Source organism: Panulirus ornatus, chromosome 51 (genome assembly GCF_036320965.1).
Source record: "Panulirus ornatus isolate Po-2019 chromosome 51, ASM3632096v1, whole genome shotgun sequence".
NCBI classification, from domain to species: Eukaryota; Metazoa; Arthropoda; class Malacostraca; order Decapoda; family Palinuridae; genus Panulirus; species Panulirus ornatus.
Window position 1 is genome coordinate 1,120,914 of NC_092274.1, and position 17,132 is coordinate 1,138,045.

Genomic DNA, 17,132 nt, shown 5'->3' on the forward strand with positions numbered 1-17,132 from the left:
GGTGAGTGTTCAAATTAGAGGTATAAGTTTGTTGAGTACTGGTAAATTATATGGGAAGGTATTGATTGAGAGGGTGAAGGCATGTATAGAGCATCAGATTGGGGAAGAGCAGTGTGGTTTCGGAAGTGGTAGAGGATGTGTGGATCAGGAGTTTGCTTTGAAGAATGTGAGAATGCTTAGAAAAACAGATGGATTTGTATGTAGCATTTATGGATCTGGAGAAGGCATATAGTAGAGTTGATAGAGATGCTCTGTGGAAGGTATTGAGAATATATGGTGTGGGAGGTAAATTGGTAGAAGCAGTGGAATTTCTTAATCAAGATGTAAGACATGTGTACGAGTAGGAAGAGAGGAAAGTGATTGGTTCCCAGTGAATGTCGATTTGCGGCAGGGGTACGTGATGTCTCCGTGGTTAGTTTATTTGTTTATGGATGGGGTTGTTAGGGAGGTGAATGCAAGAGATTTGGAGAGAGGGGCAAGTATGCAGTCTGTTGTGGATGAGAGGGCTTAGGAAGTGAGTCAGTTGTTGTTTGCAGATGATACAGCGCATGTAAAGCGTCTGGGGTAGACCATGGAAAGTTTTGTGGGGCCTGGATGTGGAAAGGGAGCCGTGGTTTCGGTGCATTACACATGACAGCTAGAGACTGAGTGTGAACGAATATGGCCTTTGTTGTCTTTTCCTACCGCAACCTCGCGCGCTAGGGCGTGGGGAGGGGGTGCCATTTCATGTGTGGCGGGGTGGCGATGGGAATGGATGAAGCAGCAAGTATGAATATTGTGTATATATATATATATATATATATATATATATATATATATATATATATATATATATATATATATATAAATATATAAATATATATATATATATATATATATTTTTTTTTTTTTTTTTTTTGTCGCTGTCTCCCGCGTTTGCGAGGTAGCGCAAGGAAACAGACGAAAGAAATGGCCCAACCCACCCCCATACACATGTATATACATACGTCCACACACGCAAATATACATACCTACACAGCTTTCCATGGTTTACCCCAGACGCTTCACATGCCTTGATTCAATCCACTGACAGCACGTCAACCCCGGTATACCACATCGCTCCAATTCACTCTATTCCTTGCCCTCCTTTCACCCTCCTGCATGTTCAGGCCCCGATCACACAAAATCTTTTTCACTCCATCTTTCTACCTCCAATTTGGTCTCCCTCTTCTCCTCGTTCCCTCCACCTGCGACACATATATCCTCTTGGTCAATCTTTCCTCACTCATTCTCTCCATGTGCCCAAACCATTTCAAAACACCCTCTTCTGCTCTCTCAACCACGCTCTTTTTATTTCCACACATCTCTGTTACCCTTACATTACTTACTCGATCAAACCACCTCACACCACACATTGTCCTCAAACATCTCATTTCCAGCACATCCATCCTCCTGCGCACAACTCTATCCATAGCCCACGCCTCGCAACCATACAACATTGTTGGAACCACTATTCCTTCAAACATACCCATTTTTGCTTTCCGAGATAATGTTCTCGACTTCCACACATTCTTCAAGGCTCCCAGAATTTTCGCCCCCCTCCCCCACCCTATGATCCACTTCCGCTTCCATGGTTCCATCCGCTGCCAGATCCACTCCCAGATATCTAAAATACTTCACTTCCTCCAGTTTTTCTCCATTCAAACTCACCTCCCAATTGACTTGACCCTCAACCCTACTGTACCTAATAACTTTGCTCTTATTCACATTTACTCTTAACTTTCTTCTTTCACACACTTTACCAAACTCAGTCACCAGCTTCTGCAGTTTCTCACATGAATCAGCCACCAGCGCTGTATCATCAGTGAACAACAACTGACTCACTTCCCAAGCTCTCTCATCCCCAACAGACTTCATACTTGCCCCTCTTTCCAAAACTCTTGCATTCACCTCCCTAACAACCCCATCCATAAACAAATTAAACAACCATGGAGACATCACACACCCCTGCCGCAAACCTACATTCACTGAGAACCAATCACTTTCCTCTCTTCCTACACGTACACATGCCTTACATCCTCGATATATACATATATATATATATATATATATATATATATATATATATATATATATATATATATATATATATGAAGGCATGTACAGAGCATCAGATTGGGGAAGAGCAGTGCGGTTTCAGAAGTGGTAGAGGATGTGTGGATCAGGTGTTTGCTTTGAAGAATGTATGTGAGAAATACTTAGAAAAGCAAATGGATTTGTATGTAGCATTTATGGATCTGGAGAAGGCATATGATAGAGTTGATAGAGATGCTCTGTGGAAGGTATTAAGAATATATGGTGTGGGAGGCAAGTTGTTAGAAGCAGTGAAAAGTTTTTATCGAGGATGTAAGGCATGTGTACGTGTAGGAAGAGAGGAAAGTGATTGGTTCTCAGTGAATGTAGGTTTGCGGCAGGGGTGTGTGATGTCTCCATGGTTGTTTAATTTGTTTATGGATGGGGTTGTAAGGGAGGTAAATGCAAGAGTCCTGGAAAGAGGGGCAAGTATGAAGTCTGTTGGGGATGAGAGAGCTTGGGAAGTGAGTCAGTTGTTGTTCGCTGATGATACAGCGCTGGTGGCTGATTCATGTGAGAAACTGCAGAAGCTGGTGACTGAGTTTGGTAAAGTGTGTGGAAGAAGAAAGTTGAGAGTAAATGTGAATAAGAGCAAGGTTATTAGGTACAGTAGGGGTGAGGGTCAAGTCAATTGGGAGGTGAGTTTGAATGGAGAAAAACTGGAGGAAGTGAAGTGTTTTAGATATCTGGGAGTGGATCTGGCAGCGGATGGAACCATGGAAGCGGAAGTGGATCATAGGGTGGGGGAGGGGGCGAAAATTTTGGGAGCCTTGAAAAATGTGTGGAAGTCGAGAACACTATCTCGGAAAGCAAAAATGGGTATGTTTGAGGGAATAGTGGTTCCAACAATGTTGTATGGTTGCGAGGCGTGGGCTATGGATAGAGATGTGCGCAGGAGGATGGATGTGCTGGAAATGAGATGTTTGAGGACAATGTGTGGTGTGAGGTGGTTTGATCGAGTAAGTAACGTAAGGGTAAGAGAGATGTGTGGAAATAAAAAGAGCGTGGTTGAGAGAGCAGAAGAGGGTGTTTTGAAATGGTTTGGGCACATGGAGAGAATGAGTGAGGAGAGATTGACCAAGAGGATATATGTGTCGGAGGTGGAGGGAACGAGGAGAAGAGGGAGACCAAATTGGAGGTGGAAAGATGGAGTGAAAAAGATTTTGTGTGATCGGGGCCTGAACATGCAGGAGGGTGAAAGGAGGGCAAGAAATAGAGTGAAGTGGAGTCATGTGGTATACAGGGGTTGACGTGCTGTCAGTGGATTGAAGCAAGGCATGTGAAGCGTCTGGGGTAAACCATGGAAAGCTGTGTAGGTATGTATATTTGCGTGTGTGGACGTGTGTATGTACATGTGTATGGGGGGGGGGGGGTTGGGCCATTTCTTTCGTCTGTTTCCTTGCGCTACCTCGCAAACGCGGGAGACAGCGACAAAGTATAAAAAAAAAAAAAAAAAAAAAAAATATATATATATATATATATATATATATATGTCTATGTATGTGTACGTTGAGAGGTATTGGTATGTATATGTGCGTGTGTGAACGTTTATGTATATACATCTGTATGTGGGTGGGTTGGGCCATTCTTTCGTGTTTCCTTGCGCTACCTCGCCGCCTTGCCGGCTTTCATCTTCCGTAAAGCTTTCACTACTTCTCTCTTAACCAAACCAAAGACTATCTCTACTAGTATTGGTACGGATACGTACTTTAGACAAACAATATGATCACATATTACTGCATCTTATTACTACTTCAACTCCCGATTCCGGTGCAGCCCTTGTATAGGGAATGGATGAAAACAATAAGCAACATTGCTTCTGTAATAACAAAAAGGTATTAACTGATGGCTCAAAATGTGATGAAGTAGGCTTTGCCATAGTTAACTGTAAAGTAGAATTTCATGAAGTAAAACTATCAAGAGATTTTTCATATGTAGTGCTGAACTGTATGATACTCAAGCTGCACTCAATTTAACAGTCTCCCACGACTATTTCCACTCAATTCCCAGGACCACAGTGCCCAATGCAGCGAGGCGCCACATAGTTCAAAATATTCACTATTGGAGTGTAAGAATCTTCCTAAGACATTAGAATATATGAATTTGCTCGTGTCCTAAACCTGTTGGTATCATTGGTAATGAAATAACTGATGCCGAGGCTAAAACAGCTACATTTAGCACTGTTTATACGAGAGTCATACTTCACAGTGCTTTTATGAGTAGAACTGATGATTGCGTTAAGTTATTAAATGGGAAGTAGATGTGCCAAAATGATAACAAACCACAGAGGAAAAAGGGAAGTGTTGTAGTAATGACATTCTTCCTTCACCAGGAATTGCTATCTCGAAATAATTCGTTGTTTTTGTATATGGAGTGGTAGTGGTCTATATATTGTGACACATGTAGAAGAGGCCTTCTCCACGGTGACGCCTATTGCAATATTACCTCGGAATCTTTGACAAGAAGAAAAGTTTTGGGAGAAATGATTGACTATTGCCGATAAAGACAATTTTTTCCTCAAGGAAACCAAAATTTATATATTTTGGTAAACAACTAAGTTATTAGATACCTTTTCCATGCTAAAGAGCTCTGTATGCCCTGAATTTCAGGTCATGTCAGGTCAGGTCAATTTCGGGTCCTTATCATTTGTGTTGTTCTCATCATTTTTCTTGTATTTATTGCCATTTTTATAGCAGAGTACTGCTTCTTTTATCAACATTTTGTTTTAACAGGTTCGTTCCCATTACTTTGATGTCAAAATTATATACCGGAAGAACATAAACTTTTCACCATGTACATTATGGTCTTTATCCTCTACGTCGAATAATCCATAATGAAATATTTTTCAGTACTTCCTCACCTCATCAGAGTATATTTTCAAGATGTTTTCGTCCTTTCACACCCTGGTTACCCATGTTTTGTTTCCTGGCAGAACTTGGTGGCACACTGTGCCTTTATGTTGCTCGTTCAGTGCAATGCACATTTGCTTGCCTCTCAGCCGTGAAGTCACTGGATGTGTATAATGTTTCATTCCTAATGCATTATAGGTTTTTCCCGTTCTTGAACCTCACCTGTCAACTGGGTTTGAATTACCCTTGTTTTTCTCCGTTATAAAGCTGATGGTCACGTCTGGTTCTGTCTAAAGTCTAGTTTGTTACTACTTGACCAAGTTAACAATTCATAAAGTCTAGTTTGTCACATCTTGACCAATTCAAGAATAACTTGAATTTTCGGCAATATATATATATATATATATATATATATATATATATATATATATATATATATATATATATATATATATATATATATATATATAGAGAGAGAGAGAGAGAGAGAGAGAGAGAGAGAGAGAGAGAGAGAGAGAGAGAGCAGGAAAATTTAGAGGCTGTATGACAGATACAGGGTTGAGCAATGTACATGTGCTTTACCTTAATCCTCCAGTACTTCACAAAATGTCCATAATTATGTTCTTGGTTTGGTGAGGCTACCTGTATAACGTTCAGCATTGTATCGTACGTGTAAAACTACAAAAATAAAAGTAAACTAAACACATCATACAAATTGTGTCATGAAGGTGTACCGCAAATTACAACGATAGCGTATTACTCCATTACAAGATGGAAATACTCTTGTCTCGCTCGAGGTAATTGGTCTCTTTAGATAAAAATAGATAGATTTATATACGCCTTATTGATTTGTTTATTGTCTTTACGTTGCCTTGGTCTGGTTTTTGGAACTATGTTAAAGAAGATCGTCTCAGTAATTGAATAATTCATAACTGGTCTCTGATGTTCGATTTTTTCTCTTTTATTGCATCAGTCATGGTAATATTTCTATATGATCTGAGTTTTATGCTGATAAATCGATGTATGTTGTAGGTAAAGTTGTTGCACAATAAACCAGTGTGATTGCAAATAACTTACTTAAATTAGTATTCGTGAAATGTTTTGAGGGACAAAATATTAGAAAAAATTTGCTTGTTCAGTTTTTGAAGTGATCAGAAACGTAAGGAAAAAAAGTTTCTGTAGCAGCTTGTTATCCTGACAAACATGCAGTTACAGCATTAATAAACCTAATTATCTCCTGTTTGTAATTTTGGTACAATTCACGTTTCAGATTGGTTGTTACATAGCTAACTGGAAAAGAATTATGATTATCATGTGAGTAGTGTATCTGGTGGGAGCGAGAGAGTAGGTTTATTATCCATGACTTTGTTTTGAGGTTATAATCTATTATTATTTTGGTAAAACTTGGGTTTCAGTTGATAAAGTTATTTATGACGTAAAAGAGAAAGGTTATAAGGTCGTTGGTGTAGAGGGTAAGATCGGGCGTTAACGTGCGAGTACAGGATCCTAACGCCTTTGTGGCATCAGCTGTTCGGTGACAAGTGAACGCCTTCACGGTGCATCCAATTGCTTCCCTTATAGCCTCATAGAACATCATCCAAAGATCGCAATGAAAAATGTCGGTGCCGAGTGATAGCCTGTGCCTGGAGGAAGATGGCTCTATAGAACTCGGGGAGAGCATCGAGGGCCTGTGTTTCCACCAGGCACTTAATGTCTTCCTGGTGACTACCCGTCATGACAGGCTTAGAGTCTTCGACCCCCACTCCTCCCTCAAGCTCTCAGACGTCCACCTGCATGGTAAGTCTGTGATAGTCTGTAGGATACTTGAGTATTCTAAACATGGGTAGAGTAGGTCTCGGCAAAATAGGAATTACCTGTTAGGATTAATCAGGGGGTGATAATCACTGGTGGAGAGGTGTCGAAGTGGAATTAGCATCATTGAGTTGTCACGTCCTTTGAGCGGCAAGTGTATTGTTTTTATCTATATTTTAGTGGTTTATGAAGCAGGAAATGTGATTGTTAATGCGTAAATTAAAGTTATACATGTGTTTGAGTCACGGGTGATTGATGGAACTGGGAGTTCTGTCCTGGAAAGAGGAGATGCTTTGACTGGTCGTTACACCATGTTTATGTGTTATTGTGAGTCATCACAAACGACCACAGGTCGTCACAAGTCACATGTAGTCGTCTGTGATGACTCACAATAACTTGTAAACATGTTTTGACGACTATACACTCCATCTTCCAATTTCGATGCAGAACTTTTGATTCAAACCATCAACAGGGAATCATACTCATGTAAGCCTGTAATACCCACTATAATAGTCACATTTACCATTTCATGAATGAATGTGATAATTCTATTAATAAATAGTACAACCAAATTGTGACATATATTTGCTCTAGATTCATGTTGAAAAATTTTAGGGAAAAAATACTAGGAAACAACAATACACTTGCTTGCACAACTGTCTCTTGGACTGTGCTTGTGTGTCGTTGAAGTTTTTGTTTCAAAGCCTCCACTTATGTTGTGCATTTGATCCTTCTTGAGATTCCTCGAAGTGGTTTGGTCATTTATTATAAATGAGTAGATACAAATATTTGGTAATATTTTACTTTAGGTTACATTGTTAATTGTGGAAATTTATTGAATGTATGATAGAATTAGTTTTAGTGCGGACGGTTAAACTAAGGCCCAAGGATTTAGATTGAGATTTTGAATTTTTTATTTGGTATCTTACCTTTGTTACCTTTGTCTGGCTATATGTTTTCAGGGGTAACTTTTTAAACAGCTGTCAAACCATGGTCGTTCACTTGAAAATCCTAAGTCCAGATACCTATTTTCACATTACAGAGTTATGTATCATTTAAAGAACTGGATGGCGTAAGACCCATTACTCTGGATTTTCCAGAATTATGCCACATGCAAGAGTTTTTGGCTTAAATTCAGTCTGACTAGTAGCTGGAATGAAATTGCACCTTTGTATGTTAAACTTGATGCAGATTTTTTTTTTTTTTTCTTATATTTTCCAAGCAATGTATTCAGTCTTTTCCATTTCAATCCCATTAACTAGAATGCAGCGTAGTCAATGTCTTTCATGGAACATCCATCTAGTGTTTGGTGGTAGGATTTCAGTTTAGCTACATTTTGAAACCTTGGAATATCATCTTATGTGTTTCAAAGTGATAAGTAACTACATTGAACATATGTTATAGATGGCAGAGTATGATTTAGGATTAGTTTTTTTAAAATCCATAGTAATAGACAGTTGTGGGCAGGGCTATAAAGCCCATGGAAATGTGGGTATACCGTTGGGTATAGTATAGTATAGTATTGTATAGTAAAGTGATTTATGGAATATGGATGAAATGGGTATTTGCTGTCCTTATACTTGTTATATGTGATTTAGACCAGTGCTGCTTGATGCAGAAATTTTTTTTCTTTTGGTAGTACTTGATGTAGCATTGATGAGTGTTATTAAGGTCAGGAAAAATGTTTGGTTGATTAATTTAAAAGTAGGTGCAATAATTGAAATAATCAGTGGAATACTGAAAAACATTGTCTAAGTTAACGAAAAAGTTGACATTTACATTGTTTGGTAATATTCTAGAAATAGGACTTATGGCCTGTATTTACAAGTAATAGGATTGTTTGCATTCATGCAAGATGATTTAAATTTATGCAAATATAAATGGATATATGGCGACGAATGGATGAAGGCAGCAAGTATGGATATGTACATGTGTATATATGTATATATCTGTGTATGTATATGTATGTATACATTGAAATGTATATGTATGTATATGGGCTTGTGTGGGCGTGTATGTATATACATGTTTATGTTGGTGGGTTGGGCTATTCCTCGTCTGTTTCCTTGCACTACCCCGCCACTGCGGGAGACGGCGATTAAGTATAATCAAAATATAAAGAGTAAATAAATGGATTTGGTCAGATTCATTGATTATGAATTTCAAATATTATATTGAACTTAATTGGTGGCCACTAGATGAAGTGAGGTGAAATTTTCATAGATTCTGTTGATTTCCAGGATTGTTTCAACATTTTTGTACTAATTAAACTCATTTTTCCTGATTTTCATGTCCCTGTATTTGTTATAAGTACACGTATATTTATTGACAAACTAATTTTGCCTTACAGAATACATTGAGTTATTTTATTATTATATTATTATACTTTGTCGCTGTCTCCCGCGTTTGCGTGCATAATTATTATTTAGATGGAAGTCATAAGGTTAGGAGTACCTGCTAGGGTAGTTATATGAAATTTTTATAGGTCTTGATTTCTAAACATTTGAAATACTTCTCTGTTACCTTATCATATTTCCCCTGATCTTTCATAATCACAATTAATACCTTATCATAGAATGAAAACATGCTCGAAATTGTTCAGCATTTGTTTAGATCAACTTTGCTGAGTGTAAGGTATACCTTGATATCAGTTTTGTTCAGGTCCATAGGTATATATTCACATGTGACACCTCCAAGTTGGTACTATCTGTTTATCTATCTATTTATATTTCTTTTGCCTGTTTCCTGTTCCCGTCTAGCAATAGAGGCTCCTTAAGCATTGAACTCCAGTGCCACTTTTTAGCCTTTAGTGCCTCACTCTTAACAGGCCGCTGGCAGAGCACAAGTCTTGTGCAGTGTTTGCAGGGGCTCTTACCGAATGTTCCTACTGACTACTTCTACCTAATGCTCTGCCTAATGTTCCTGCCTACTACTTTTAGTTAATGTTTCCACTGAATGCTCTTACCTAAGTTCCTACCAACCAATGCTATCTATTGCTGATACCATTTTGCCAAAAGGTAGGGCTAGTGCATAGTGCTCAACAGAGGAAATCTAGAGTTACATAGAATGAGCTAAGTGATTTAAGTATTATCAAATGTTATGTGTGGCAGGGATCTTGGCATATGTTGAAACAATGTTAGGAGGGTTTTAATGATGGGTTTTGTTCAGAGCATAAGTAGAAGAGTGTGGCTTATGTTCCTTTAGGGAGTGTGATTTCCGATGGGTTTTAAGTGGTTTTATAAAACAGTTTACGACTGAGTTGTGAGATTAGTTGTTTTGTACTTATTTCTTCAAGGGATTCATAGTGTAATCTTGACATTGTTTATTCACAGGGGATGGCAAGAATAATATCCTGTGTGTCTATCATGGAGAAAGCAACAGTGTGGTGGTGTGTGGAGGACGGACAGTGGGAATGCGCCGCGACCATCATGGCGTTCTTCTTCTCGGCACTATCCTCCAGGCTCCTGTGGCTGCGCCAGAAGAAACAGTTTCAGTGGAAATGCTATTGTCAGAGGTGAGAATGTATGTGCTGACACTTGTTTCAAGAGGTGTCTTGTCATCATAATTGGTAAAAGATAATGCAAAGGTCATTATAATTGGTAAAAGATAATGCAAAGGTCATTAGGGAAGTAAATGTGAGGAGGATAGCATGAACTTACAAGGGGACCTAGACAGACTCCAGAGTTGGGCAATGACATACAGCTTTAGTAAAAGTAAAGTAATGAGGATGGGTCACAGTGACAAAAAACAGTATGAAACCAGTATTATATAGCAAGAAATAAGCTGCAAGAATCTTTGGCAGAGAGATAATGGGATTCTGGATCATCCTTAATTTGATGTCTGATTCCCTCCTTAAGAGAGTACTTATGGAGACAAAATGTCTGCTTGCAAATATTAGAACTGCATTCAAGTTCATGAATGAGGAAATAGTTAGCAAACTGTTCTTGTCCCATATGATGCCAAAATTTGAATATACTTCTCACGATTGGTCACTGGACCTCAAAATAGCACAAAGAACTAATAGAGGAGGTCCAGCGAAAGGCAGTTAAAAAATTTTTCCACAGTTAAAGGTGCTAAGTTACAGGGAAAGGTCAGAGGCCCAAGATTTGCTCATAATGGAAGAGAGAAGAGTGATGGGTGACCAGATCACAGTCTTTAAGCTTTTAAACCTGGTTGATGATGTAGACTGAACAGTTCTTCGAGAGATGTACAGATCAAACATACCATGAAACTAAGCAAGAAATATGTTTAAAAAGATATGAATAAGTACTTTTACAGCATCATTGATGGATGAATGAGGAAATGATAAGTGCATATAGTATACAGAAGTTTATGTTAATAGAGAATGTTCAAATATTAGGTCCCACAAGTGTTAAACTCAATCCTAGAACAGAGCATGAAAGGAAATATGAGGATGATTAAATATGGGAATGAAATGTGTTATAGGACAAGTATATTTCTGCTGCATTATTTTTTGAGTGAAAGAAGTTAGAGTTTATGGTCAGGTTTAAGGGTTCAGAAAACATTTATAGGGAATGAAAAATGATAGATAATGTGAAAGAGATTTTCATTGAAATGATGGACAGATTGTTATAATGGTTTGAGCTTATCCTTTAAAAAGTAGGTAGATCTAGGAAGGCGAGTTATTATAATTAAGATGATTGAGAGTATAAGAGGATAATGAGGTTGTGATGTAAGGACAGGAAATATAGGGTTGAAAGTATAAATTATTTGGTAATTTGTATTGTCTTTTGTATACATACTGATGTTAAGATTTAACGCTTCAGTGTACATAAGGGTACTGAGAGACTTCAGAGTTTGCAGATGTGTACATGCATTTATTTTAAAGAATACTCTTCATTTACATCATATTTACTTTTATTTTTTAAGGGCATCCAGCTACAGCAGACGCTTGCATTTGGGGAGCTAAGCAATATCGATCATGCTTCAGAGGTGCGGGAGGCTCTGGCCCAGGGCATTGCTGCTCACCAAGCACAATCACGTATTAACCCCAAATTAGCCAAGGTAGGCCAATTTTACCTTTTAAAGTACTGCAACTTGGTAATTAGTATGCATTTCTAGTCCACTGCTCTTGTACTTCTTAGTCATTTTCTGTGACATAGGCTATATGTGGGTAGTATTGTATTTTCTCTCAAGTCCTCAAGGTTATTGCATTATTATTCAATTTTTATTCATGGTTTCAACTCCACTTGCATAAGTGTACACAACAAGTGAGAAGTCACCCACAATGAAGTTGTTTAGTTGTCCATGCATGAAAAGTAGTCCAGTTGTTGGAGAACTTATCACTTAAAAGAATCTATAATTTCCCTTCTAGTGATTGTTGCACAGCCATAGAGTATCAGGAACCCCATAAGTGCTGTCTTAAGTTTGTATGATTTACTGATGTATCTGTGTACATCTTCGATGCCTCTTCCCTCCGTGAACTCCCTACCTACTACTTCAACCTAATATTTCTACCTCATGCTCCTGGTTAATGTTTCTATGTACTACTTCTATCTGTTAGTCCAGCCATTTTTGCCAAAATGCAGGGCTAGTGCATAGCAGTAACTGCAGGAAAATTTGCCATTTCGAAGAATGAGTTGTGTGAGTTAAGTGTTATGTGTAACAAGGAGAGATTGTATGCTTGTAAACATAATGTTAGCAATCCATGTGTGAGTCAAGCAGAAAAACAATAGGGCTACCTGTGTTAGAGGAATGTAACTTGACAACCACTGAAGTGCTAACTGCATAGCCATCACTAACCAGGTGGGTTGCACTGGTAACGTAGCTTCCTGAATTATTGATTTATTAATGATTATTATTTATTAATATTATTATTATATTTATTAATATACCTACATGAGTTATTCATTGAAATTCTTTTGGTGAAATTTTTATGTTTTCATGTGTATTCTCCAGATTTTCTTGTGTGTGTACTTTGCGCTAGTCCAGCCTTTTGGCAAAATGATAGGAGCAATAGATAGAAGCACTAGATAGAAGTGGTAGGTAGGTGCATTACGTAGAAACGTTTGGTAGAAGTAATAGGTAGGAACATTATGCAGGAGCATTAGGTAGTAGTCAGTAGAAACATTAGGTAGCAGCCTCTGCAAACACTGCACTAGAGTTGCCCTATGCAAGTCGCTTATTAAGGGTGAGGCGCTAAAGGTTAAGAAGTGGCACTGGAGTTCACTAGTTATGGAGACTATTGCCATAGCCACCCCCTTGAGGGAGTTCCAGAAGGGAACAGGTGTCAAAGATATAGATAGATAGATAGATAAATGTGTATTCTCCTTATTGATCATCATTATTATACGGGGTTTTCAGAATGAAGTGGAGGGTATGGTTATGTTTAACACATTAATGTTTTTACAGGGCTGAGTTATGATGCTTTGAAATTGAGCAGTTGGAATTGAGTGAGGATTTTGACTGAGAAATAGGTAGAAACTGCATTTTGTCAGTACTGAATTTAACCAGGTGACTAGAGTCACCCTAGCTGGTGAAGCAATACTGGTCTCAAGGAAAATTGTTTTAAAGCTGCACGAGGAAGACTGGCGAGTCTTTCTGTGGTGCCAAAATTTGTGTTTTAAGGGGGATAGGGATTGGACATGCCCAGTTGTAAGTGACTCAAGTAAGATTGATTGTAAGACATTAGGGGGACAGAAATGTTTTGAATTTATTGAGGGGGTTCATAGGTAAAATGAATTGGAGGTATTGTTTTATTGATGGAGAACTTGAGTGAGATGTTTATTTGTTTCACACCATGTATAGGGGAAATATAGAGAACCTTGACTTCACCAGGATGATCTTGGTGTATGTTGAAATCCTGTGCATACAGGATTTCAGCTTGTGAGTGGGAAGAGACTTGCTTTTCCTTTCAGAAGTTGAAGCAAAACATAAACCTTCTGGACTTTGAACAAAGAAATATTGAAGTTATATCTTTTTATGATTAAAATAGTTATATGATGTCAGCAGATTGATTCTGAAGGAAAATGAGGGTTTGCCTTGATCAGAGACTTAGTTTAGAAATTGGTAGGGATTGTTTCATGAAATGCTGGGAAAGTATTTAGGGGGAAATTTGTGATGTACATTTTTGCATGAAAGAAAAGGGGAAGGTTTTCCTTTACAATCTCGAACATGCTCTGGATTTTATATTAGTATAATTAATGATGCTTTGTAACCCTTCTTGAGTTAACTCTGATGTCTTTTTAATCCTAGATTAGTATATAATCATAAATAAATGTGATTATTATATCTTCATTCTTCTTGACAGTGGAGCACATTGCGCTTAGAGCTGCCTTTAGGAGTCCTACGCAGTGTCTGTTTGGGTTTGGTGAGTGAACTAAAGCGCCTTTCCCGATACATCCCAGCTCTTTCCATTGCTTCGGCTCTGATCCAACGCTTGGCCCACCTACTCCCACCTCCCACCCCAGACACTGGCCAAGGTCCTCCTGGCACTGGCCCTCCAGACAGAGAGGCCATGTGTAGTGAAGCTGCCAGACTAGCCACTTTTATTAAATGGCCACACATGAATTACAAGTAAGTAAACTTTGATATTTGTATTCTTTGCTGAACCTTTACTAGTATAAGTAGGGAAGTTCATGATGAATGGAATTATTGAAAGCTCCATTACATACCGTGTTAATGGTCCATGGACCAGACACAGGGTAGTGATTAACAAAAGATGCTTTACTAATGCCAAAGATGTTGTTCGACATTCCCGTTGAATAGGATTATTTTATTTCATGGGTTTTGTTGATATTCATATGTTGATGAAATTACCTATAGCAGATACATGGTGCTTGTGTCTCTCATTCTTTAAAAGGCAACAAGGTAGTAAAACAATTTTTTTTATGGGTCATGAAAATAGCCTTAGATTGAAGTGTAATTTATTAGAAAATAATGCAAAAATGCTTGTCTGGGTCATCATGGACAAAGATTGTGTTTTAGTTGGTACAAAATCATGATCAATTGCAGGCACAAGTTAAAGAAATCAGCAGCAAATCAGATCTTGAATGATTATATATATTATCTTAAAATGAGTCTTATTTAGATTTCCAATATATTAGATGTAAACCACAATTAGTTGAAGGAAAAAGGATATCAGGCTACCTTCTGGTTATCATGTGTAGATATGGTTGAGATCTTGTAGGCTATGATTCTATCTTCCATGGAAGGGAACTGGATTCCTCATTTGCATGTTGTGTGGCAACTGGTCCCATGATTTTTCCTTGTGATGAACAAAATGATGCTCATCACCTTTCTGTATGTCATGCCAAAATGACAACACTCCCTGACATCAACATTCCACATATGAACAAAGGGTACATTGGGTTTTTTCTCTTAATCTGAATGCTTGTGATAATTGTGGTCAAATTCCTCAACCAGACTCTTAAGGAAGTGGTCAACAGCAACTGTTATGTAAACGGTCACCAGGAACACACTTTTCTCATGGTGGCACCAAGGGCTTTCATCTGAAAACATATGATGCGTCAGAGTATTAACTGCTGAAATTTGTATCATATACATGAGACAGCATGTTTAGTGTGACTGACCTGTAGGAACTTTGTGCTTGTCATTTTGATGTAGGAACTTTTCATATTCAAAAAGATGAAGCAGATGTCCAGTCATTCATCGACCTTATTAATAACTGGGATTAATCCCATTCATCATAGTGATTTTAATCTGATGAGCATCTCCTCTGGTGTAACTGCTGCTCCTGAAGTAGCAGATTTTCTGCAAACATCAAAAGATAAAGGACACCACATTTCTACTCTTCTCTCTTTTGAAAATTCCCACAACTCTTGCCTCTCTTTTGACGGTTCTGTAATTCTACCTCTCGATTCACTGAACATACTTGGTATTACTTTAACATTCACTCTTTCATGGAAACCCCACATTACTGGAAAAACAACGTCTGCTCTAAGAAACTGGGTGTTATATGTAAATGCCGAAACTTCTCTTCTGAGCAATTGCCCTGTTTATACAAGGGATTGATTCATCCTTGTATGGAGTGCTGCTCTCACATTTGGGATGGCTCTAACTCTGTATCCTTACTTGACAGAGTCAATTTCAAAAACAGAGGTGATTACCTGATGTTCTCCCATTAATTGGATGTCCATGGCAAAAAAGTTTCCACTTACCTTTGTTCGTACATGCCTCCCACATATACACCATTCCACCTTGATGTTTTGTTGTAAATTCTGTTGTTTTATGAGGTTTATTCATGAGATGTATAAATATGAACAACACTGCACCCAAAAAATGCCAAGAAAATCATAGTCACAAGCTATTAACTTTATTTTTACTTGTCTAAATGGATATACCAAAACAAATATCATTGATTATGTACCAAAAGGCCTGACTTGGTAAGGTTTTTATGACTGTACCAGTTGTGGTAGCAACTTCGGAAAGTCACTGGAGTTGTTAAATACCTTTGTTTAATGAAACTTTCAACCAGAATGCTACTCAGGACAGCTGTGCAGCAAACAGTTTTGGAAACTGGTTTCATTTGGCACTAGTTGGCCAAAAATCTAGGGTTTGTCCTATGGCATATATTGCTTTGAGCATGGGAATGGGATTATTGGCACTATTAGTGCTTTGAAATGAATGTGTAAGGGATACAGAGAATTGTGACTATTGTAATATGGCAATTTGTTGTATAATGATCATAATTGGTTGAGTGGACTTAATGAAGAAGTTGCTGTTGGTGAGTAAGAGTAACTGAGTTTGAGTATGCATATGTGTGAGGAGGAAATTTTTTTTCTTTTTTCTTAATTACATAGACGTAATAGACATGTGAATCACATAGACATAACAGACACGTTCACTTGTTGCTTTTTTATGGGTCTTTTATGTACTTAATGTATGGAGTAACTACAGACATTAATTTATGTGCACATTTTTCTGTGGTATCTGACACTTTATGGAAAATTAGGTCAAATAAGTCAAAGAAATGAAAAAGCATGGTGATGTTTCCTTATATAATTATCATTTATATTGTTTCTTTTTCTTTTAAGATGGGCTTTACCAGAACAGATGGCTCAGGCAGGTTTCTTCCATCAGCCCATAGCAGCAGATGATGATCGTGCAATGTGTTTCATCTGCAGTGTCTGTCTTGTATACTGGGAACCAACAGATGAACCCTGGTTAGTGATACATTTGACACATTACTGAATGCAAATGTCATTTCTGCTAAATTGCAGTTAGAGATGATCATTTTCCCACAACACTGTATCTGTGTAAAGGCAAAGGTTTCTTGTGTTATTCCTTGACAGAATCATAATTTCAATTCAGAACCATAATGTCACTAGTGCTTGTTATTATTGAAAAATTTAAGTCTGTTGATGTTTCGATTGTTCA

The 17,132-nt window shown here is 37.9% G+C and overlaps 1 protein-coding gene across 5 annotated transcripts in view; it reads left to right on the forward strand.

Annotated features, from left to right (window-relative positions):
- Positions 1–6,524: 6,524 nt before the first annotated feature.
- The window catches only part of Bruce (BIR repeat containing ubiquitin-conjugating enzyme), a 129,997-nt gene continuing 119,389 nt past the window's right edge, over positions 6,525–17,132 (forward strand). For 4 of the 5 annotated variants that reach the window (XM_071691728.1, XM_071691731.1, XM_071691730.1 and 1 more), the window contains exons 1-5: positions 6,525–6,758; positions 10,106–10,287; positions 11,664–11,798; positions 14,044–14,309; positions 16,790–16,918. In XM_071691728.1, coding sequence (XP_071547829.1) covers positions 6,578–6,758; positions 10,106–10,287; positions 11,664–11,798; positions 14,044–14,309; positions 16,790–16,918 — 893 coding nt within the window. In that variant the 5' untranslated portion in view covers positions 6,525–6,577. The remainder of the gene's footprint in view (positions 6,759–10,105; positions 10,288–11,663; positions 11,799–14,043; positions 14,310–16,789; positions 16,919–17,132) is intronic. The other variant, XM_071691729.1, reaches the window with a different exon arrangement.